At 45.5% G+C, this 26,094-nt stretch overlaps 1 protein-coding gene across 2 annotated transcripts in view; it reads right to left on the bottom strand.

Moving 5' to 3' along the window:
* LOC144762339 (uncharacterized) overlaps positions 1 to 26,094 on the bottom strand; it is a 539,245-nt gene that overhangs the window by 153,463 nt on the left and 359,688 nt on the right. The window contains exon 4 of one of the 2 annotated variants that reach the window (XM_078647501.1): positions 14,291 to 14,341. In XM_078647501.1, coding sequence (XP_078503627.1) covers positions 14,291 to 14,341 — 51 coding nt within the window. Of the gene's footprint in view, positions 1 to 14,290; positions 14,345 to 26,094 lie in introns of both variants that reach the window. The other variant, XM_078647500.1, reaches the window with a different exon arrangement.

A 26,094-nucleotide genomic window follows, 5' to 3' on the forward strand; every position in this document is an offset into this window, starting at 1 on the left:
TAACTCCTCATCAATAAGCCGTGGTGAAATCACATGATTTACTTTTCTGAAATTACACAAAATGCAGAAAAAATTACGTATTAAGTGGGAAGCTGATCCAGCACTGTGCTATATATTGTTGTTTAGCACAACAGGATTCCTCATGTCCATTTTGGCTCAATCCATGCTGCAAACAAAGTGCAGAATGCACATGACGCGAACAATCGCACGCGTTTGGTTCGTTCTCGTCGACCCATGCTCCCACAAAAAGATTTTTCACCAACTGAAATCTCAGTTATGTGACGTGGGATTATTGGCATAATCTTGGGAAATTCGTGTAACAATTGTAGGGCAGAATGCCAGAAACTATGTGAGATTGAGGCGGCATAAAGAACATTTTGCCCAGACTCATTCAACAACAAATAGGCTGACTATGGGCCAAGGAGACACACTTATGATGTCAATGGGTCTGAAAGTGTGTGTGATGTTGCTGCCACTGGCATATTGATGAAATGACGTCCATGGCCCCACCATGTTTAAGGTGAGATTATAAACCCCAAAAAATAGCAGGCATTTAAGCAACAGTTTACCCAGCTCAAAAACAGCAACTGCAAGACTAACCAATACTATTTAAAACAGCGTCTTCCATAAAGCATGAAGGAATAGCTAGCTTTTATTTCAACTCTCCATTATTTCATTCCTACAGGCAGCTCATCAGCAACAAATTCACAAAGCCCTGTTTGGAGTCACCAATGCTGTGAAGCCTGCTCATGGCCAGCAGCAATGTACCCTTAAGAAAATATGATTTGGAGAAATCCCAGCTTAACATCACCCACCTATTTCATCAATTCTGTTTATTCAAATGACTAAGTCACTGAGACACAGGAAGTGATAGATTCTGAAGACTGGGGGGGCTGTAATGTTATTGTTAAGTAGCAAAGAGGCAGGTTTTCTTTCCAAAGGGATTTATTCCAAGTAAGAGGTAATACAGGTGGAGTCAGGAAGTACAACCGCTCTGTCGCTCAGGAAGACTTCAACTGCTCTCATATGGAATACGAATTCACATGAACAATGCATTCTATAAGATGGCTCGTTCTAACACGAGCCTTAAAGTAAAACACATGAAGTAATTAAAAGCACAACATAACACATCCCCCCCTCACAATAATAGCCAATGAACTCCAATAGAAGAGAAAAAGGAAAACAATTTAAAGAAAAAGAAATTTAAATAAAGTGTGATAAACTACTTAACATAATCCTTTAACCAATATGGTAATATACGTGTCCTATTGGAAACTTTAACAGCAGGTAATGTGGGTGTTGGAATTGTACCACTATTTACATTATTTTCACACACTTGACTGGTGTCAACAGATCTGGGTTCATGTTCAGTATTATAAGGTTTATGTAAAGATTCATTGATTTGACAATCAGGAGAAATTGGAGAACCAGTTACCACCTCCCCCTCCCTTAATTGAGGAAGAGAAACATTAGGCGCAAGATGGGATTGTAGTTCGCTGCCATGAAAATAATCTTCTACCCAATCAAAATCTGTACGTTTGCTCTTTACAATTTCGTTCTCATTATGATTCTGAACAATATCCAAGGCTACATCTTTCAAATTCCAGATTTTCCCATCACTTAACCTGACAGAATTCTTAAGAACTTCGAGAATCTGTTTAGGTGAATCAAATTTATTCTCACCTTTTAAAACTTTGTAAGGTTTTTTAATCCTGACCCAATCTCCAGCTTTTATAATGACATCTTTCACATTATGGCGCTGGTCATAGTAAGCTTTACTCTTGTTATGTATCAATTCCAAATTTTTCTTGACTTCAATTGGTGACCACTGTTGTACACTGTCCTTGAATAACCAGCTAGGATTAACTTTACACCTGGGTAGTCTGCCTCTCATCATCACAAAGGGGGAAACACCTGTGCAACTATTTAAAGTCACTTTGTAAGACCAGACAGCTTTCTGTATTTCTACTTTCCAATCCAACCCCTTGTTATTTGCAGCTTGTAAAATACCTTTAATCACTCTGTTGAAGCGTTCAACAGTTCCATTCCCACTGGGATTATACAATGATGTTGTTTTGTGTGTAATACCACACTTCTCAAAATAATCTTTTGCAACTCTAGACATAAATTGTACACCATTGTCTGTCAAGATATTAACTGGTAAGCCTTCCGCTATAAAAATCTTATCTAAAAACTTCAACACAGCCAGAGTATCTACTGTGTCCACGAATTTAACCACTGGCCATTTGGTAAACAAATCGATAGCAACTAAACCATATTCTTTTGGGTCCCCTACCGGACCAAATATGTCCACAGCAACAGTTTCCCAAGGCATGTTAGGGATGAGTCCTTCACTCATAGCTGGTCTCAAAGTTCTCAAGGACTTGTCTGCAGAACTGCAAACAGGGCAACCTCTGACAAAAGTTTCCACTTCACTGTCAATTTTGGGCCACCAAAACAAACTTTTAACTGATAACTTAGTCCTCACTATACCAAAATGTCCTTCGTGACATAAGTGTATGATCTTTCTTCTCAAACTAGAAGGTGGAACAATCCTGTTTCCTCTTAATAAAACCTCCTTTTCAATTGATAACTCAGATCGTATTTCCCAGAACATTTTCACAGTGTCAGATAATAATCTTTCTTTTGGCCAACCTTGACAAATGAATTTTGAGACTTCTACTAAAACTTTATCTGCCTTATGTTCTCTTAACCAATCTTCCTTGTTAATAGCTGGGAACCCAGAATCGTGTATAAACGCCACACTAATGTTTCCCCAAGGATCGTCAACGCATTCTTCCAGAGGGGAAGGAAGTCTTGACAGGCAGTCAGCAACAACATTGTCTTTTCCTGGTACATATGTGATATTGTAAATGTATTCTTTCATGCACATAGAGATCCTTGCCAACCTAGCAGAAGCAGTAGCAGTGCCATCAGTGGATAAAATGTGGATTAATGGTTTGTGATCCGTCCTGATGTGAACCATTTTCCCCCAAACAAATGCACGAAAGTGTTCTAAGGCCCAAGCGCAAGCCAAAGCTTCCCTCTCAATAATGGGGTATCTGCTTTCTGCTGGCGACAAGGCCCTGGATGCAAATAAGATGATTCTGTCTTTACCTTTTTCATCCACTTGTGATAATACTGCGCCCAAACCTTTATCGCTTGCATCAGTAGTCAAACAACAATCTAAATTAGGGTCAAAACTAGACAAAGCACTCACTTTTTGCAACTCCCACTTGATTTCAGAAAATTCTTTCTCACATTCTTTAGACCATACAAATTTCACATTTTTCTTCAGTAAGGACCTGATGTTAAATACTTTAGAAGCAAAGTTCTTGATGAACTTGGCACAATACTCAGCCATACCCAAAAAGGATTTGATCCCTTCCTTAGAATCAGGTGCAGGCGAGTTAACAATACTTTCTATTAGTGAAGCTTTTGGTCTGACACCCTCCTCACTAATTATATGGCCCAGATATGAAACACTTCTTTCGCCAATTTTGCATTTAGATAGCTCTACTGTCAACCCTGCTGAATTAAGTATGTTAAAAACCTTCCACAGCTTCATGTCATGGTCTTCCTTGTCAGTGCCTGCAATCATAACATCGTCCTGAAAAAAACAAATGCCATCCATATCACCAAATAACTTGTGCATTAAGCGTTGAAACACTGCAGCAGCAGATGCAAGGCCGAATGGCATCCTAATGAATTGAAAACAGCCGAATGGTGTAATGAAGGCTGTTAGATGCCTAGACTCAGGTTCTAAGACTACCTGGTGGTAGGCAGCGGAAAGGTCTATTGTGGAAAACCAGGTCGCTCCTTTCAAGGAGGAAACCATCTCATTAATTTTTGGCAAGGGAAAACGTTCAATTACTATATTCTGATTAAGGTGGCGTAAATCGATACACAAACGGATTTTACCATTGGATTTTCTTGCTACAACTACTGGACTAATCCACTCCGATGAGTCTATTTCCTCGATAACCCCTTTGACTAATAAGCCCTGAATTTCTTTCTTTACTTCGTCTCTTATCAATAAGGGAATAGGCCTAACTTTATGCACTTTGGGTTGTGCATTCCCTTTGAGCATGATTCTATGCTCGAAACCCCTAAGCTTGCCTAACTGTCCACTTACCACACTGGTGAATTTGTTTTTTAATATATCTTCCAATTTGCTACACTCATCTACCACTAGTACCTTCTCTTTGCTATTAGGGTCTAAAATGATATTGAGATTCTTCTGGTCATACCACCCCAGGACTGAATGTCCTTTTTTAGCTATGTACAACTTGCCTCTTGTCACCCTTCCTTTAAAAATGAAAGTGAGCCACCTAAAACCCAAAAGGTCTATTTTACCTCCTGTATAGCTCACTGGATTAACATCTGAGGCATTCAACTTATCCCCTATTTTCTGTGTGAAGTTCTTTTTCCATATCTCTTCGTTGATAGTTGTATATGGAGATCCTGAATCTGCATATACTTTAACTTTAATACCCCCTAAGGAGACTTCACATATTGGTTTGCCCTCCATGGCTTCATCAGTAATGTTCAGCATGTAGTTGCCTTCTTCAGTAATGTTTAACATGTAATTTCCTCTCACATTTTTCACACAATTCTCCTCATCTTCACTACTCTCGTTCACGCACACATCCTCATTCCAAATGCATTTGACATTGGTGCGCCTACGGCACATTTTGCTAAAATGGCCTATAAGACCACAAATACTACATTTTTTCCGTAAGGCAGGGCATGACTTGTAGTAAGCCATATGTTCCTTGCTGCCACATCGGTAACACCTTTTATCCTCCATCTTGTTGTCCATCCCTTGACTTTTGAACGGTTGACTAAAGTTTTTATTTTGAATTTGCTTATTCTGATATTTTGGTGTTCCTTGGATTTTGAAAACAGCAGATGCTGCCTTGTCCAAATCTTTAACTGTATCTTTAACTACTGTGGCACATCTCCCTGACATTTCTGATTTTCTCATTATTGCAAGTACATCATCAAGAGGTGCATCGCCATTCACCCAAAGGCGGTCTTGAATCGGAGAATTTTCATTGTGCATAACCAGTTGATCTCGAATAAGTTCATCATGTAAGTCTCTGAATTTACAGTCAATAGCAAGTTTTTTAAGGTCATCAACCCATTCATCCACCAATTCATCTTTCTTCTGTTTTCTTTGGAAGAATTTGTGTCTCACAACGCCTATGCATACTTTAGGCGCGAAATATCTGTCCATATCCGCAATAGCATTGTCAAATTCACTTGAGTCAGCATCAACTAACTTTTGCATACGTGAATATGTCTTTAATCCTTTAGGACCAAGAGAATGTAAAAGTATTCTTTTCTTTTGTTCTGGTTTCATTTTAGTATTCTCATCAATTGCACAGATGTAATTATTAAAATATTCCTTCCATTCTACCCACTTCATGTCTGGTTGTGAACCAGTAGCCCAAAAAGGTTGTGGGGGGCTAATAACAAAGCTTTGTTGAGCCATTATTTCTTCAGATATACTTTCACTTTGGGGTTGATCCCCTGAATCCATATATTTAGTACTTATATAGTATATAAAAGGGCTATTTCAAAAACACCCTATCTTCCAATAATATACTTTGTAATGAAATAAAAACGAGTGTCCCAACAATCTCACCTGTTTACTTTTATCCTCTTTGAATGAAGCGATTGTCTAAAATTATAAGCCAAGAGTTCAGCGTCGCTTCGTCAATTTCATATGTTATTGTTATAACCGTCTCGGTGCTTGAGGAAAGGCTGAATTTTTTACTGCGACCAATCCAAAATGGCCGCTACGTGGGGTCACGCAACGTGACCTAGCGCGATTGTGTCATCACGCGGTCGGAGAAGACAGCGCGACTGACGTATGACAAGCAGTGTCCGCGCGTTGGGAGATCGTGTTCAGAACTCGGCTCCCGATTGAAAAATGCCGGCATGCGCGACCAACGGAAGCTCAGAGTTTAGTGAGTTTTAGTTAGAATAATTAAATATACGAACCCATAGTTCTTTGAAGTCGTTGTTACTTCGGTGGTTTGGATGATGAGAAAACGATAGGTTACTTTTGCCTTTTTCCTCGATAGGTTGATAGTGAAGAAATTTAAAAAAAAAAAATTTTTTTTATAAAGTTGTAGGTTGCAGGTTGCTGATCCCAATCGTCGCCAATTGTAATGTTATTGTTAAGTAGCAAAGAGGCAGGTTTTCTTTCCAAAGGGATTTATTCCAAGTAAGAGGTAATACAGGTGGAGTCAGGAAGTACAACCGCTCTGTCGCTCAGGAAGACTTCAACTGCTCTCATATGGAATACGAATTCACATGAACAATGCATTCTATAAGATGGCTCGTTCTAACACGAGCCTTAAAGTAAAACACATGAAGTAATTAAAAGCACAACATAACAGGGGCGTGGCCAAGATGGCAGCATGAGAAGACGCTCGGATCTCGAGCTCCCGACGACGGACTCAGATAGCACCGGCCTGGGGGCCGATATAGCAACGGTCGGCACTCCAGAGGCGAGTCGAGTGCCCCTAGAGCAGCTGACCTCCGTGTGGAGACCGGAAAGTCCACGAAGGGAGCTTATAGCGGCAGCTGGTAGTCCGAGGCCTTTGAGGACTGCGAGGTGGAAGAGCAGAGAACGCGGCCGGCCGGTGCGCACTGTCCCGCCGGACCGGGAGCCCTGTCGAGCTTGCCACGGGAGCGGCTGCTGCCAGTCTGAAGTTCAGCGGCCGAGCTTTGTGACAGTCTCCCGCAGCGGCAACGGAGGTCCGGCGGGAGATAGCGGAGGAGCTGCCATTTTGGAAGTGGCGGAACAGGAGACGAAAGTCCCGGAGCACCCGGGGAGCCGCAGAGATGACGTGGCGAACCCATAGACCGCCGGGGAGGCTGTTGCAGGCTCGAGTCAGTGGGTGAGGAGCCTGCCCGCAGGGTCCGGAAGGGGGAGAGTGCAGACGGCGATATCGGAGGAGGGGGCAGGACCCGCCATTTGGCAGCGGCGAGGAAGGCCTCCTAGCGACCTAGCAAAAGGTGGCGAAGACGGCCCGGATACTGGAGCTGCGGGAGTAAACAGAACAGGCAGAAGTGCCGGTGGCCGAGGTGAGGAGGCGGGTAGACATCCGGCGAGACCTTCGCTGCAGGCCCCTGGCAGAGCGGAGGTGAGGGGAGACCCCTTGGACCCGGAGGCGCCTTGTGATCCATCTAGCGAAGGAGGCCGGGGACAATTGCTGGACCCCACTGCAGGGGGGCGCAAACGAACTCGGCGGACCCCTGCGTTCATGGGAGCAAAAGCGGACTGAGCCGGGGGGGCCGTGCAGTGCTGGGAGTGCTCCGGAGGTAGCCGAGGTGGCCTACAGCCTCCCAGAGGGAGACAGACACAAGCAGAGAGGCACCACGAGGGCGGTTGACGGCGAAGGGAGGGAACCCCTGGCTAACGCGTGGCAGACATTGGCGCAGGAGCAATAACCGGTGTCACGGTCTTACTCTGGACAGGGCGCGTTGAGGTGTTTGGGTCCCGGGCTATCTATCGGAACTGGGTGACGAGCAGACAGGCGCGGTGAAGAGCAGTTGCCACCGAGACCCAAGAACAGTTCCTACACTCGGCCCTTACGGAGGCTATAGCCACGCCAGACAGACACATTATACTGGAGGGCGACTTAAATCTGGTCTTTGATAATATCCTGGATAGGTCTGGGCAACACACTCACCAGACAGGGGCGCTATCAACCAGCAGCATAGACCGATTGAAGGAATTAGATCTCCACGATCTTTGGCGCAGAAGTCACCCACACGATAAAGAATATTCATACTACTCTAATGCACACAAAACATACGCCAGACTAGACCACCTCTTAGCCTCCGGCCCGGTGTGCACACTATCTACCTCAACAGAGATAGGGGTTATCTCACTCTCAGGCCATGCACCAGTCACTACCACGCTCACCCTGACACCTGCATCATACCCCCTAGAGTATGGCACCTTAGAGGCACGTTATTGCATAGAAGGGATGTGGTGAAACATATTCAAGATGCCATCCAAGATTACCTGTCACAAAATGCTAACTCCGACACAACCCTTGCGCTGCAGTGGGCTGCTTTAAAGGCGGTTCTCCGCGGGGAGTTTATAGCCCTCTCATCCCCTGAAAACAGAGACAGTCAACGTAAACGCGACGAACTCACGCAGCGCGTCCATGAACTGGAGCAAATGCACCAACGAACTGGGGCCCCAAGAATTTGGAAGCAACTTAAGGCCACGCGACACCAATTATCAGCCTTAGACATGGATCGCGCGGAATTAGCAGCACTAAGGCTACGGCATGCCTATTATACGGGAGGCGACCGATGTGGCCGCCTGTTGGCTAACAGGTTACGAGTAACACGCCAACAGCAGAAGGTCAAAGAGATAGCCCGACCCGACGGGACCTGTGTCTCGGAGGTTGCTGGGATTGCGGACGCCTTCCGCAATTTTTACGCCACCCTCTATATGGGCAGCCCGCTGAACGGCCCAGAGGCTATTGCTTTCCTAGATTCGGTCGCACTTCCTTCCCTATCTCCGCCCCAAACGGAATATCGAGAGAGACATCCGCATTGAAGAGGTAGTTGCCGCCATTGCTAGGCTCAAACTAGGGAAAGCACCGGGACCGGATGGCTTTCCAGCCATCTTTTATAAGAAATTTTGCACTTCACTCGCCCCGATTCTCACCCGCCTTTTCAACACGTTTGCCGAACCCGGGGCGATACCGCCTGACCTTCTCCGAGCTTCAATAACGGTCATTCCCAAACCCGGGATAGAAAGTACTAAATGTGGAGCCTACCGGCCGATATCGTTATTAAACGTGGATCTCAAACTGTGTACAGGGATCCTAGCAGCCCGACTTGCCCCCCATTTACCCGGCCTCATAGACCCGGATCAGGCGGGCTTTATCCCTGAAAGCCAGACAGTAGATAATACCAAACGCATCATCCACCTGATGGAAAAAGCTTCCCGAGTGCAGGGGGAGAGAATGATGCTAGCAGTAGACGCCGAAAAGGCTTTCGACCGGGTTCATTGGCCCTATTTAGAACTGGTCATGGCAAAGGTGGGGATTGGAGAGAAATTTTGCAACCTCATTTTTAACTGTTACAAGTCACCCACTGCAGTAGTCCGGGTGAATGGCTATAGCTCGGCTAGTTTTGATATTGAGAGGGGCACGAGACAAGGGTGCCCACTATCGCCCCTCTTATTCGCCCTGTACATGGAGCCACTTGCCCAGATAATACGCCAAAATCAGGCAACTACAGGGATTAAATTTGGCGGCTTCACGCATACCATCAGTCTCTGCAGACGATATCCTGATCTCTTTAGAAAACCCACGTACTGCCCTGCCAGCCTGTATAGCGGAGTTGGACACCTTCCGCAAAGTGGCCGGGTTCAAAATGAACACAGACAAGTCGATTGCCTTAGACTTATCGCTGTCCCCCTCCACAAGAGTTTATTTACAGAGCCTCCTCCCCATTTAGTGGGCATCAAACACAGTTCCGTACCTGGGGATCCAACTTGCCCCCAAACTTGCCATCATGGCTCTAGCTAATTACACGACACTCCGCGGGAAGGTTCGGGAGGAGATAGGTCGGTGGAGACATTTCCCGCTCTCCTGGTTGGGCAAGATTGCAGCGGTCAAAATTACCATCTTACCCCAAATCCTCTATCTCTTCCGGGCCCTACATCTGCGACTGCCCGCAGGATGGATCCGGCGAACACAAGCTGACCTTGCCCAATTTATTTGGCAGGTCATGTGGAGGTCATTGGCCACGCTAGCCCCGGATTTGGGGGGCCTAGGAATACCTGACCTGCACAAATACTACCAGGCGGCGCAGTTGCACTACCTGGTAGAATGGAGTAAATGGGAGTCTAAAAACACTGGCTCTTTCAAGACCAGGCAGTAGCTAGCCGCCCACTGCAGGAAATCCCATTTCTTCGGAAGGCCCACAGGCCTGCAAACCTCTACACCTCGTACATCACACGGGTTCCCTTAGAAGTGTGGGACGCCACCAGTGTTACCCATGACCGTACAACTTTCCCATCCCCGCTTACACCGCTAGTGGATAACCCAGACTTCACCCCGGGCGCAGGGAGAGGGACCTTCACACATTGGCGACCGGCGGGTTGCCGCTTCTTATACCACATCTATAGTCCAGAGGGGGTGATCCCCTTCCCATTTTTTAAACAAGAATATGGCCTCCCTGAGACGGAGCGGATGCGATATCTACTGGGCACTCCAACCACAGGTGAGGACGAGCGCTGATAGACGGCTCCTGCCGTATGAACGATGGCTAAACTTATATCTGACCTTTATAAGATGCTACAGACGCCACTGGCACATATTTACAACCCAGGCAGGGAACGATGGGAAAGAGAACTGGGCAGGGTCCTTAGTCAAAGAATGGGGAAAGATATCCTATAGAGCACGCCACTCCGCATACCACACTGGGCTCACGGAGACACTCACAAAATAACCAAATACTGGTACTACACCCCAGAACGGTTGCACGAGATGGATCATAGTAAAGAAAGATTCTGCTGGCGAGGCTGTGGCCAAGTTGGCAACCTGGTACACCTGTTGTGGGACTGTGACCATCTCCAATCTTACTGGACACAGGTGCTTGACGACGTGGACAAACACTTTCAAACAGAGCTTCCACGCTTCCCAGCGTATATCTTATTAGGGCTTCCTAACCCACTGACATACCCCTTATGCTCCCGCAGAGGACGTCAAATAGCCATTGCACTGGGTTCAGCGGTGCAAAACATCCTCGCACACTGGCGCACCACCACTACCCCCTCCATTGCGGGCTGGCTGCACAGGATGTGGCATGTACTGGGTATGGAAAAATGATCACTCACCATGGCGGGGGAGGATGACAAATATGAGGCGCTCTGGCAACCATTTCGATCACTACTAGTCACGGAATTCAGAGAAATCACTTGTCCGAGGTACCTTTGGCTGTTGAGGCTCACAGAGCCAAAGGAGGTCGACTCTTAAGGCAGATACAGACGGAGAGACATAATAGACGGGAGCAGCGGGGAAGTTGGGGGTGGTAATGAGCACTGGACGGGTGGAGCGGGAAGTTCTTATTTTTGATGTTTCACCTTATTTCTGCATATTAATGACTGTTCTTCATCAGGCTGGAATTTGCATGCTGCATCAGGCCTACCCTGGGCCCGGTTTGCTTTTATGTCGCTTATTAACAGCACCTGACTAAATTATACATGTGGCGAATGTTTTATTTACTATGCATGGACTTTAATAAAAAAGAATGAAACCATAAAATTAGGCCTGGGCGTTAAATTCCGCTCCGCTCGCGGAGGTGAGAGTTTTTCCCACTCCATGCTCTGCGTAGCTCCGAAAAACTCTGTTCCGCGATTGCTTTCCTCGCTCGCGCCCGCCAATGTTAAGTTGGCGAGCGAGGAAAATCTTACTCCAAACCACCTCCTGGCTAGATTTCTCAATGCGAGCAGGCGCGGAAGGCCGCTACCACTCGCATTGAGAAACTTTCCATGCGAGTTTAAGGAGTTGCCGCTCAAGTAGAACATCTACTCGAGCAGCAGAAAGAAGCAGAGCCCTCTTGCGCTGCACATGGTGTCGTTCACGTTGATTTTCCAGCAGGGCAAACACCCAGCGCTAAAAAATCAGCACGAACGGCGCAACCTAACGCACTCCGCTGCTTGCGGAACTCCTCATAGCGTGGTGAAATTCTTTGGTCACTTCGCAGTGTTCAAAAACAGAAGATGGTCCCTGAACAAACCAATAAATATGGAGGAGTTTCCATGGAAGGATACTATAGGAAGATTACGTTTACAATATAGAAAATCATAAATCAGACCGATTCTTTTCATAATATATATTTCAAAAGTAAAAATGTTTTGTTTGTTTTTTACATTGGAGTAAACAAGTTTTATATCAAAAATATGTACATAGATTTTAGTGAGCTCCAGAAGGTTCAAAACATATGCAAACAAAAATAGGACAAAAACCGAAAATACATAGTAGATCTCAAAGAACAATCACACCCAGTCATACACTACATAGGGAATGTCAAAACATTAAACACAAATAATACAGTTTTATCATCACGTTTATTTTTGTGCCTTAATTATCCCCTTCCAGGCTGATGACGAGCTCAGCTCGTCAAGAGCGTAACCTGCCGTGCGCTCATGACGAGCTGAGCTCGTCATGTAACGCGGTATTTTAAAAATTACCGCGCACAGCGGGAAAAGCCGCCGCAGCGATGCGCTTAAGGAAATAAGAATTCGATTGCTGAGTTGCGCCTTCGCAGAGTTCTGCATAGCAGAACCCCACGAACTCCGCCCAGGCCGATTTAAAATGTGAGAGCTCAAGTATCGAAGCTTTATATCTGGAGCATACATGTGAGGTTGCTTGCCTCTCAGCAAGCTTGACTTTCTCGGACATAAGCCAACACCAACTGGGTTTTTGTTTTTTTCAAAGATCCAGCAGAAGGCACTTGTTTTGAGCACCCTGTGGACTCAGGCTGTAATCGCTGGAACGGGCGATGAAAAGAACACACCAATATGCAGACAGGTTCCACATCGAAGAGGAAGCCTAAGATGGTAGTTATTTTTTACTTTATTCAGAACTTGCTGCATGTGAAAAACTATATCTAACAACACTTCTAGTCATAAAGCTTCAACATTTCTGAGGTGGCGAGGATAGCCCTCAACCAAGACTGGTTATCAACTTTGCAGCTGTAATCCTGGCCACAGTCTGTGTCTGGGCGAATGTGGTTCTCCCTGGTGAGGTCAGATGTGGAAGATGCTATGGTCCACTCTCTTCTATTTCTTGATCTTCTTCTCTTCCCCCACTCCGCTAGTGCAACAAAATGTACATAATCCTACAAGATTATTCAGTTCCTTAGAAAGAAATGGGGAAAAGTGTATAAAGGTACGTTTTTTTGCTAAAATGGGAAGGTGCTCCATTAGGAGTAAGAGCCCTCACACACTCAAGTGGATGTTATGCTTCATCATTGGGCAAGCTCCTCATTCAGCCGGCGCTGCAATGCCTGACGGGCACCCATCAAGGAGCTCTTTGCCGGAATTCGTTTGACAGACTGCAGTTTGATAAGGTGAGGGTGTGTGGGCTAGTAGTGTAGATTGGTGATAGCAGAAGTGAAAGAGCAAATAAGTGTATTAAAATAGAACGAATGAGACTCAAGGTCAAGGGATTAATGAATGAGCTCGCTTGTTTAATTAAAAATGGTGATTTGCTATCAGAGAATATAATGATCTTAGATAGTCAACTGAATTTTTAGTGGGTCAACATGTTTCTCTCCTGAGATTTGTCTAAAAGATCAAGCGGCAATTCTTCAGTACCAAAAATACTGATCTACACAGTGAAAGGCATCTCAAATGTATAATTCAGGTGGAGATTACCAGTCACCTAACCAAATTCTGGTAAATATAGTATTATATACCCATTTGTCGGAAAAAACATCCCAATAACGGATACGGTAATTGCCCGCAAGGGAAAAGCATAGGAAATGCTACTGAGCGTAACGGAACGCGAGACGGAGTCCACCACAAGACCTACCCCAGCTCTGCTTTGCTTGGAGTAAGTGTACGGTCAGAGGGTATCCCTCTTAGTCTTTTTTTTTAAGGACTTTCCACTGTGGTCCGATTTTTTTGTTCCTGAACTTCTTGAAGAATGATACATTTCAGGTTATTCATTTTCCACCTTTCTACCGCGACATTGTGCCCTTTTCTATCCAACACTTCAAACGACCGCAGGTAGTTCAGGTTGGACTGTTCCCATGAGGAGCAGATTCAAGACTGATTTGCATATGGCTGGGTCTAAACTGGGGTGGGGTGGTGAGCAAAAAAACACAATGGATTAAAATCAGATCTGTGACTGAGGGTACGTGTTTGCATTTTTCAGCATTCAGTCCATAGTTTTGCTTGTAACTAACAAGGTAAGCCGGCTAGTTAACAGGCCAGTTGTAGTACATGCACACCATCAAGGTCTCACACTCCAGCACTGCATACATACTCTTTGGTACAGCCCTTAAAATGCTATCAGAAGTAATTAGATTCTAATGTTTTTGTCAACGTATGTATAATGATATTCCTTTGAGCGTTTCTATGATTATTCTGATTGGTTTGCATATTTAAATTATTACAGTGATTTAATAAAAAACTTGGAAAATTCAGGGAAATACGATAGACCCAGACTGGCTGCGCAATGTTAGGAGAGAGAAAAACAAATGAATAAACGAGGAAGGAAATAAGAGAACTTACTCTAATTTTAAAAACTCTCGTCTTGGCGCCACAGTTCTTCTTGAGCAGCATCTTCTGAAACAGAATTTTAAGTTTGGTTAAAAAAGCATGCTTGGAAGAGTAAGAGCAACTTCATATCCACAGCACGCACTCAAAAAGCAGACACTACAGCCGTGCATCTGAACACCCAATGCAGAGATCACCATGTGTAGGGCATGTTGACCAGGGGTCTCCAACTGAACAAGAAATATATGTGGTCTGCTTCAAGATCTACTGGTTTGTCAATACATAACTGAACAGAACAAATCTTTGCAAAGCACCAAGATGGTACACACATTCCTCTAAGGAAAAGCTAAAGCATGCCCTTGTGGGCTCGAACAAGGAGGCATCTGTCAGCTCTGGATTCCTTGACCTCTGGTCTGCCCTCTATACCAAATATTTCTAGGCTCCGGTGTGAGCAGAAGATAGTGCATCGTTACTTGATTTTTATCATAAGGGTACTTTACAAGGCTTGCTGTCATCTGCAATCCTAGATTTCTGTATGGGGCAAGTAGGTGTATGGCCCCACCCTTAACAAATATATGTATAGATGATGTCATTTTAGACCACTGTATTCCATAAGTATGAGTGGGTTTTGGGATCTTCCAGCCTAGCCTGTATGCACCTAGTATGCCATTGATTGTTTTTGTGGTGTGGTTTGCAGTACTTATTTGGTTTCAGGTCCTTTGAATACATTGTGTCTGGGACAGTGGGCTATCTACAAATTCGTGGGGTCCTGGGGAACTCTTATAGGTAGCTGGAAAGTTGCTCTTCCATGGGGTACATCTAGGTTAGTCATAAGGCAGATATTTTTTTTAATTTTCAGATGTCTTCTTCTTTGCTGAACCAGGGATTTGGAGGACTGAGGCCAGCGTGTGGTTGTTTGTGAGCTCATTACACATATTTCTAGAGAGTTATTGTTCCGCCTGTTCTACATATTCTACCTTCGTCGTCACCTGTCCTTGTGCCCCTTGCTTTTGTGGACCCTGTGTGGAAGTCACAGTGTGTGATGACCACACACAAGTGTGTAGGACAACTTTGAGCGACATATTGCAAGGGAGGGAGGTTGGAAGAGCAAGTTAGTTTTACTGAAATTAAAAAAGAAATTGTGTCAGACAAAGTTCAATTTGGAAAATTTTCTTGGCCAGAGATCCTAAATTAGACCTATTTGTAAAGTACTATTTAAAATTTCTCTTAAGAACTCTGTACATGACAATGGTACTCAGTCTTGACAAATGTCTGGAATGTGAACTTGCCACCTCTGAATGCCTTGCGGTGAGAGCTCATCCCACCAACCTATCTTACCCGCTGTAAAACTCCAAACATTGTATGTCTGGCATATACAGGGAGAAGGCTACATCAGGTCGACAAACTTGACAGCACTTTTAGAAAATGACAGCCCTAAACCACTGAGATAGACGTTAACACCGCCATTTCTTCAAAACCTGAACATTCTATTTGCAGTGTCTTTGTGGTAAAGGTGATGATTTTGCATACGTTTAGAATACATTAAGAGGCAGTCAGATAATCAGGCTGGTACAATAGTCCTGCATCATCAAAGCCATGAGCAGTTTGACTTGTGCATTTCCCCTTGAAGTTATGCCTTGACAAAGAAGCACACAGCCATTAGAGTGCTCAGCACATAAATAACATCATTTTCGGGAGTGAAGCATGGGCACTTTAAAAGGCACAGCTGGGATATTCCTTACCTAAGGAATTCCTAATAATGGACCTTTTGTTACTTCCGACTTACCCTAAAATCGGTTCTAGTAAGAAACAGGAACATTAATTACAACACCTGGAAATCCCTGCTTGTTCACATATGCACCCCCTCCCCCGGTTTCTTCGCTCTCGCCAATATTGAACAGATTTTGTGTTTTTCATAATTTCATTGAAGGACATGTGTGTCCATTTTGTTCAGTTTAGTTACACTTGGGTGTCCCGAAAGCCTCCTCTGTGTGAGGTCCCTTGATGACCTACATGTGCAATATGATTTTTAGGTCTGGCTTGACAACGCAGATATCTGCTCACCTATTAATACTAGTTCTCTAAGGAGTGGACTCCACGCAGAAGAGCATTTCTGTCTCACACGATGCTACTGGTTGTTGGATGTATTATTCCATCACCAAAAGAGTGCTTGTATTGCCATTCATGAGTGACTAGTGTACATCCCAAAGGCACACCGACTCATCACACATTACACTGTTGATCTCACAGATGCACTGTATACAGAAAGCAGTTTTTTGTTTTGTATTCACTGCATCAGGCTTTTCTTTAATGTTTTAGTCAGGTTTCAAAATGCAAGCCAGACCTGCTGGCTTTGCCAATGCTCATTCTATTAGCGATACTATCTATGAAGTCTATCATCCAATATTACCAGCATCAACTATATTAGAAGGTAGGTCACCAACCATTAAATGCCAGGGGCCCTATTACAGATAGGGCACAATTTTCCAATTTGCACCATGGTGCACCTTCAAGCAGGGGTGCAAGGTGCAAACCGGTAAAGATGCCCATTCTGCCGTCTAGACACCAAATTAAAATTAAATACATGTACAAATTAGTTGTATGCACACTAGTGTAATATCGTGGACCCCATACTTATGCTCCACATATTAGGAAGGAAGGACACTTGACAAGTTTGTGGCCCTCAAAGATAGGACGTAACTTAGTTGTACTTCACAACATAGAAGATTGAATGGTACAAGTTGTTCAAAATGATTTTGCAAATACAGATGCCACATAACATACCTTACTGATCTTGACAAACCACATAATATTTGCATAATAATTTACATGGGGAGAGGAGTTGGCCTAACGGCTAGGGCGCTCGACCTCGGACCTGGGGATCTGGGTTCGAGTCTCGGTAATGACGCCAAAATAAAAAAATATATATATTAAAAAACAAAAAAAAAAAAAAAATCCTGTGATTCTGGGCAAATCACTTAATCTCCCCGTGCCTAAAATGAATGCGTGTCCTCATGTAACGTAACTGGTGCTATGTAAAGCGCTCTGACACCTGATTCAGTTCGGGTCTAGTTCGCGCTATATAAAACTAAAAAGAAAAAAAAAAAAAGGCCCAAAGAGCAAGAAAAAGTTGCATAAGATAATCAAGTAAGTACAACCTTCAGCTTACTACAGAGTTCTTACATTTACTGAGCCTGTAACCAGGTAATTACTTCCTGGGGGACTACATGACCAACACATAAGATCATATTGTTGACATCCTCGGGCAGGACTAGTGGGCCCGGACACCAGTTGGTCCTCCCTCTCGTCAGACCCACCCTCCACTCGTACCCTCATTAAGAGGGTTAAAGTAGGTCAATGGAAGATCCAGGTCATAAGTCATTGTTTTTCCACACCCACCTTGCAGGTCCGACTACTGCTGAAACACAGGGTCTAGCTGTGTGGGTTCTCAAGTGGCCCTGTAAGCCTGCTGCTGCTCGGGGAACGAGGACATGCAGGGTTACCTGGGCAGAGTGGACCTTAAAATCCCAAATGTTCCTCCTTCTGGTGCCAAATACCTCCAGCTGAAATTGACGCCTCCTGAGTGGTGACTGTGTAAGGCGGAAATAGAGTAAATCCTTGGGGGAGCAAGGGTTTACCTCCTCCATGGTCCCACTTTCCTCCTCAAGGAATGACTATTGGCACCACTCAGTGATTTAAGGGGGAGCTTGCCATAACAGACTCGAGAGACTGCACACTATTTCAAATGTTGTGCACCGACCCTCCCGTCTTAAATCACACAGTGACCATGGGAATAAGTTATCTGCCGCAATCACTCCCCTAACGCGCTGCACGGCCTGATTCTCAGCACAGCAGAATCTTAGGCTGGGTGAAGTAGAGAAGAGACCCTCCATCTAGACAAGCTGAGAGCAAAGCAAAGAGCTTCTCAAGACCTGTTGGTGAGGTGACCCTCTACCAACTTAAAAGGGCAAAAAATTCAACAAGTGGGATTCAATGAAGGCGAAACAACGCAGGCCAGGGAGGCAAAGCAAGACCTATAAGGGGCCCGCAGGAAACCCCCACTGGCAGAAGGAACACTGGAAGCACTGCAGGTAAAAGCCCACGAAAAAAGATGCAAAGATTGGGCACACCTTTTGAAATCATGAACCGCCCAATAGAGGATGGAGGGCGTGGAGGCCAATGAGGTCAAAAGAGTGCAGAAACCCCCCTCTTGGCCACAGCTGATCAACACATCATCGCCTTGGAACCCACCACAATAAAGGAATACGGTTGTCACAACCGTAAGGACAGTGGAGAAGGGCAAGGTGGAGGCAGCACAGAAAGAGATCCAGAGGAAAGAGTAACCTGGGTAGAAGAACTGCTCAAACAGTGTCATTGGGATGCCTCACGGCAGGGACAATGGGGAGCAGGTGACAGCACATGACAGCCAGAATAGATGAGGTGCTCAGACATTGTCCTTGGGATTCCACACAGCAGAGACATAGGGAGCAGGCGAGTGTTCAGCAAGGGTCCAGGGAAGCAGAACGGCACTTGCAGCCTGGGTCAAGTTGGACGGCCGCCCACAAGGTCGGTAGCAAGGGAAGCCTAGAACCCGCAGAATCCAGAGACACCTGCAAAATGGGGCCATCGAACAGGGTCAGTGCTGTCATCCAGAAATGGAGATAAAGCCATTGTAATAATGTTTGTATGGATAAGTGTGAGATGCAACATTCAAACATGGGTCTCGAACCATTAAGTTGCCAAATCTATGATCTATGTTTCGAAATAAACTGCGGCCTTTTATGCACTACAAACTGTTGTCCCCTGAATGATTTTATGGGGGGTGGGGCATGGCAAGGCCAGGGAGAAAGGGGTGAACTCGAATGCCTGGGAAGGGTTTCTGCCACAGGGAACTCTGCACTGAATTTTACGAAAATCAACACCCGCATTGCACAAAATTTGAGATTAGTCACAAAACCTTAAACGTGCATTCACTATAACAAATGGACCAGCACTAACTGGATCAATCTAAGCTGAGGTTGCAAGGAAAAGTCTCGTTTTTTGTTCAAGTTAGTGGTCATTCATATAGCCGCACCATTCCTATTGCACAGCAGTACATTCAGGGATTACTTTCCAAACGGCTGTGCGGCCAGGCCGAATTTTGATTGATTTTGTGGAGATATGCAGTGACGGACACTGCTAGACGAGTGTACCCGTGTTAGTGATTTTGAAAAGAGAAGCCAGAGGGCTGTACCAGGTCACTTATGTGCAGGGACGGCCTTGGGCAAGCTGGGCCCAGGTCAGGGCGGCAGTATTCCGAAGGGCGCAGCAGGGAACGGCCTGTCTTAATGACGTACAAACAGTAGCGCATCTATCCCACTTGGTCTCAATAAGATCCTGTTAAAGAGTTTGCAATCAGCCCTAATGCACCTCACCGTAAAGGTTAGCACCCAGTCAACTCCCTGCCCTACTCCCATCTTCCTCGGACCTCCAGACGTCACACTGCGAGGAAGAAGTAGAGGAAGAGGAAGAGGAGGAGGAGGAGGAAGAGGAGGAGGAATGTGATTACAACTTTTCATTGATTGCCCCCAACATTCATTATTGAAATCCCTCGCTTGCTAATGATTCTGAGCACTGTCAGACTATTCAAAGCTACACAACCACGATTCTCAGGTATAGGTAAAAATACATTTACCTATAGCTTAATTACTTTTACTTTGAAGATGTTTTGCCTCTATTGTTCATTCCTCAAAGCTCGTTTACTGATCATCGAACAAATCGAATCCCTCTGTGCCTTTGCGAGGGCAAAAAACTGGGCCGAGCAGAAGGCTTCCCCACCAGCCCGGCCATCTGCGGCCACCACTCCACTGGGGCGCAGTTCTTATCACTGGCTGAGAGGGGCCAGCGGGGTGTCCTGATGGGAAACCATCCCAGCCCATGAGCATCAATGGGATGCTCCAGGGTTCTCGACACAAACACGGGGTTCAGAGAAATCCATCAGTGTCCCCAGGGCATGGCTTAAAACATGTAAGCAAAAAATCTGTGCTTAGCATAGTGCGCCACCTGACTTGTATTTTGCTGTGTCTGTCATTGCATTCAGATATAGGATACAAGTAACATCATACCCACAACAAGTCAGGACTATTGGCTTTCTCAATGGGTGTTAGTTGCATAAGATAAATAAGCAGCAACTATGGCTTTTATATAATATTGAAAACGCTCCCACTTAAAGCCCTGATGACAACACAGCATTGTTGCTGCTCCTGAGTTTCGAAAACAGAAGGGAAATCCAGAGAGAAAATGACTCTTTAAAGGATTTCACTTCCCCTACAACGCTCACCTGGCATGACCTTATGCCGTAACTTCTCCACTAGTGAGAAGTGAGCACACGCACATCTATGTGCTTGTTATCACTACAGTCCGGAATAAAATGGACCGCCTGTAACAGGGCACAAAACAGAGCCCGATAGAGACCCGTTTTGAGGACCCCTTTAAAAAACTGCCATTGCTCAGACCCGGTGAGAATCCGGCCTACTTAAAGGGTCCCCCATGAATATCACTGGCATTCAAGCCCGCAAAAGACTTATCTAAAAGTAGGTGTTTTCCCCAGGTCAGTCATGCTTGTACACTGGATTTGCATTAGTATCCTGTAATGGGAAATGTGTGACCTTGTGTCATGCAAAAACTGCCACCTCTTGGTGGAAGCCCATGCTGGACCTTGGATAATGCTGCAGTAGCTTCCTCTTACCAGTCAACAGTCCCCGCCCCCGCTCCAACCGAAGAGAAGATCCTGCCAGTTCTGTAATGTGGGAGAAAAACTCTTACAACCTACATGCATAGAGAATGGTCAGTGGTGCTTTAAATCATTAACTCATTCAATCGTACATTTCAGCTGTGTTATTGCTCCTTATATGAGCTAATGGTATTAGCACATTTGTATCCCTTTGCAGATATTATCTGACAAAATGATCAATCAACATCATGGCTCGTTGGAATGGGTGGAGTGATTGCAGCCCCACTAATCCCACCAGCATCACTGATTAGGACCTTGCCAGCTCCACCAAGTCATTCTGCTGTCATCTCCTTGTCCATTCACTGCTACCACACATCAGGACCACAAACCGCGACTCATTAGTACGCAATTGTATTTGTATTCTTCATAATTCTTAAGATTCCAGCATCCCTAAGGAAGCAAACTCTAAAATCCACTGCAGGGTAACTATAGCATTCCAATTTATTCCAAACGTTTAAAAAAAATATATAGATGCTACTTGTCAGCTTCAACCTGTTGCAGATTTAGGATAACAATTTGCATTATATACTTATAAACTAGATAACTGAAACCAGGCCATTGCAACGCAGAAATGGATACCTGTGTCGTCATTAGTATCTTTTACTCTAAAAGCGTGGATGCTTACTCATTAATTTACAAACTAGAAAATTCAGTCAGAGCAGATCATCTTCACCTATGGGTAGTGTACAGTCCCAACTACATATCAATTTTGCAGGAAATTAATTGCGAACATTTTTTATGCCTTTTTGAAACCAACAACATCCCGTCTCCGTCTGTGTTCATGCCTCATATTGCATAGAACATTGTTTGTTGTTTATCACACAATTTTGGATATCAGCTTCTTGTACAGATAACACAATGGCGTAACATCCTATAGTGCTTTAGAGAAATCCATCTTCCAAGTGGTTCCCACTATAATAAATGCTATGGGCGTATTTCATTTTTCAATTTGGAATAGGCCGCGGAGTTCATTCTGTCGCCTGATTTGACTCATCTGGGTTTCATCATGGGCATGAGAAACACAATCAAAAAGCTGGACAGCTGCTCATCTCTGAGCTTCAAGAGGATTGTCCAACTATTTGGGACGCACATTGATACTGATGAAGCGTAGGAGCGGCTGGCGGACTTACTCGTAGCTTTACCACGGATTCTAGGATTTCAACGGATCGCGTCAGCTGTTACTACAGATGATGAAGCTCAGTGATCAAAGTCCACGACTAGCCCATCTGCCTGTCGCATTCCATTACTAAGCACATTGCTCATGCAGGATTAAGGTTATTACGTGTTAGAATGAATTAGCGCGACTCATTTCCTGGAGGATGCGACTGCATGCCTGAACCGTTGATACATACTGGACTTTCGCTGTATTCAAAACCTCCTCGAAGAGATGGCAGTGGAGAGGTTAAATTCAATTATTAGGTTGGCTGATCACTGGCCATGGCATAATGAGTCGGCTGTTATTTGTGCATTAGTCACATCTAACTTGATCATGGAGCTAAGCAAGTAAACTAGGCTCTACATTCAACCAATAAACAAGTGAACATTGCATCATCCTCTATAGATTTAGTTCATGTTACTTAATCTCGGGAAATCATAAACTCCTTAATGATTCTACAAAAATCTGCATTGAAATTTCTGGAAGACTGAACATATTAACCATAATTGTTTAAGACCCTGAATTACATGACTTCTGCCCAGAGGTGCCCTTCGCACACTACTGCCATAGTTCGACTCCTTACATGACACACGCGGCGATTGAGAAGACGCAATGGATCCTATCCCGCTTAGGTCTTGGATTGGTGTGCGGGCATCCCAATTAGATGATAAAACTTAGGTGCTAGCCTGCATTCCAAACGTTTGGGCAGGCCTGGGTAGGCTGGCTCCCAGAGAGACTGTTTACTCCCTGTGTTGACATTACATCACCCACTGCTGCTCGCAACACAGGAACCTAGGGCAGGGAAACCCCTCCAGAAATGTAGTATCCTTAAATGGGGCGACCTATATAAAAAATGTCACTTTCGTCATGCTAGGGAACATTACAAACACTACGCAGAGTACAACCGTAGACATATTCCCATATTTACGCTTCAGAGACAATTCAGACAGACCATCCCTAGGTTTCCAGCAGAGTCTACTAAGCTTGACAAAGTACTGAGTTCTAGGTCCACTAGGCAATTCATTTCTGTACTCTATTGTGCAGCCCAGACAGAGAACCCTGAGAGAACATTCCACTAGAACTAAATGGGTGAAGCTGGGTCTACAGGTATCAATAAATGTGGAAACTGTGCTGCACCCAGATGGAAAGAAACGCCTCAAGCAGCAGACTGAATATCATAGACTACAAACTCTTACATCGTGCATACTACACCCCCATTTCAGTTTGGCGCTATGGTCTCTGGGAAACTGCGTACTACACGAGATGTGAAGCCTCTGGTGTGGATTTCACATCGGGCATGGTAATGTGCTGGACCAGTGGCAGAAAGTGCTATCCACTAGGTCACTGATGCTAAACTGTGCAATTCCAAGGGATCCCAGAGTCGGGCTAGTTGGATGAATCTCGGAGATCCCTACTACCCACAAAGAGCTGCTGGCCTGGTTAGCGAAGAGACTGATAGCTTGATGCTGGGGCAGGGGCCGCTTTTCGAAATGAAGGACTGGCTAGATTTGTTAAATTACTGTAATGAGCAACTGGACCTATACGCGGAAATTCCTCCACGCCCAAAGATATAGGAAGTCCATTGATTGAAAGGTCATTTGTTGCAGTAAGAATGTAAAAATGCATTCCTCCCTCTATGGTCTGAGGGCAGCACAGACTGGGTTGCAGCTGTGTGCTGAAACTAGGCCACAAGACTTGATAATAGGGAGATGCAATGCCAACAAGTTGAGGTGACAATGCTATAATGCTAGACTTGTGCTGGGATATTGAGTGGGTACAACCGTGGCATGAAGTTGCCCGGACTGATCTTGGATATCCAGCATCTTTGCATGTACATGAATGCTGCTGTGCTTGCCAAACAGTCTCCCATTCCTACTACCTGTGTTCATTATGTATGGTGTCCTCCAATGACAATCTGTTATGGTTCAAACCTGTTGTAATGTTCTTTTAGGAAATGAAAGAAATTATTTAAAAAAAAACTCTAATTGCTCAATATGACAAACCTAACTTGCAGTCCCTTTCTAGGACAACGCGGACCTATGTAACTACTGAAGGTGCTGGTGGTCCACATGCCTCTTTGCAGGTCATCACATATTTCCCTAAAACACAAATAGGATCTTCTTGATCACGGAATTGGCTACAAGTCACAATGACCCTTCAGAGCACCACATGAGCAGGCTTACATGTGCCGGTACCCGATAACCGCTGAATGGTCTAATATCTTTCAGCTTAAGTGGTTCATGTGCACTTAAGGCAGATGCTGGCGGTGTTGTGATGCGTTCTGCAGCAGTACAAGAGCAGCCAGATTTGCTGATCAAACCAGGCGACCAGCATTTGCGTAAAAGGCCCTGCTTATACCGGTTTGAAGAGACCAAAACAAGAGACGCATTTCTCTTTTTTTAACAGTAATACTTTATTGGGTTATCAGCAGTAAAAATCACCAAACACAAAAAGAAACAAGCATTTACAATGCAACGGTCTCGGCTTTGCAAAAGTTAGAGCTATTGGCATTGTAAATGACAAAATTTTTAATATATGTTGGTTTTGAAAACAGATAAATAAATAGCATTGTTATTTACAATGCCAATAGCTCAATCTCTCGCAAATGCGAGACCTATTGCATTTGCAATGCAATAGGGCGCGTATTTACGCAAGTTTGAGCTATTGACATTGCAAATAACAATGCCAAAACCAAAACATAATAAAAAGGTCTCTCACACTACGGGACGGAAGGTGAGAGAACGTAGAATATATAGACAGACAGGCAGGGAGAGAGAGAGAGAAAAAAGCTGAGATGGCTGTCTACTCGCCCCAGGGCAGAGAGTGGGTGTGGAAGTCGCACTGCTACATCCTGTGCTGCACTCGGCACGTGTGAGGGTACCGTGCACTCTGGCTGCCACCACCTGCCATGGACTTGTGCTGGGTGATGGAACTTTCCACCCCCGAGGCCGTGCTATAGGTATTCGGGAGGGAGGGATGCTCGCGCTGCTGGTCCAGAGCTGCACATCTTCACTGCTAATGGCGCTGTGCTGCACCAGTCGCGTGGCGCTATGCTGCACCAGTCGCGTGGCGCTATGCTGCACCAGTCGCGTGGCGCTATGCTGCACCAGTCGCGTGGCGCTATGCTGCACCAGTCGCGTGGCGCTATGCTGCACCAGTCGCTATGCTGCCCCTGTTCAGTGGCGCTATGCTGGACCTGTCCCATGCCGCTATCTTGCACCTATACAGTGGCGTTATGCTGCACCTGTCCCGTGGTGCTATGCTGCACCTGTCCCGTGGTGCTATGCTGCACCTGTCCAGTGGCGCTATGCTGCACCTGTCCAGTGGCGCTATGCTGCACCTGTCCAGTGGCGCTATGCTGCACCTGTCCAGTGGCGCTATGCTGCACCTGTCCAGTGGCGCTACCTTGCACCTATCCAGTGGCGTTATGCAGCACCTGTCCCGTGGTCCTATGCTGCACCTGTCCCGTGGTGCTATGCTGCCCCTGTCCCGTGGCGCTATGCTGCACCTGTCCAGTGGCGCTATCTTGCACCTATCCAGTGGCGTTATGCTGCACCTGTCCCGTGGCGCTATGCTGCACCTGTCCCGTGGCGCTATGCTGCACCTGTCCCGTGGTGCTATGCTGCACCTGTCCCGTGGTGCTATGCTGCACCTGTCCCGTGGTGCTATGCTGCACCTGTCCGTGGTGCTATGCTGCCCCTGTCCCGTGGTGCTATGCTGCCCCTGTCCCGTGGCGCTATGCTGCCCCTGTCCCGTGGCGCTATGCTGCCCCTGTCCCGTGGCGCTATGCTGCCCCTGTCCCGTGGCGCTATGCTGCCCCTGTCCCGTGGCGCTATGCTGCCCCTGTCCCGTGGCGCTATGCTGCCCCTGTCCCGTGGCGCTATGCTGCCC

Source organism: Lissotriton helveticus, chromosome 6 (assembly GCF_964261635.1).
Source record: "Lissotriton helveticus chromosome 6, aLisHel1.1, whole genome shotgun sequence".
Lineage (NCBI taxonomy): Eukaryota > Metazoa > Chordata > Amphibia > Caudata > Salamandridae > Lissotriton > Lissotriton helveticus.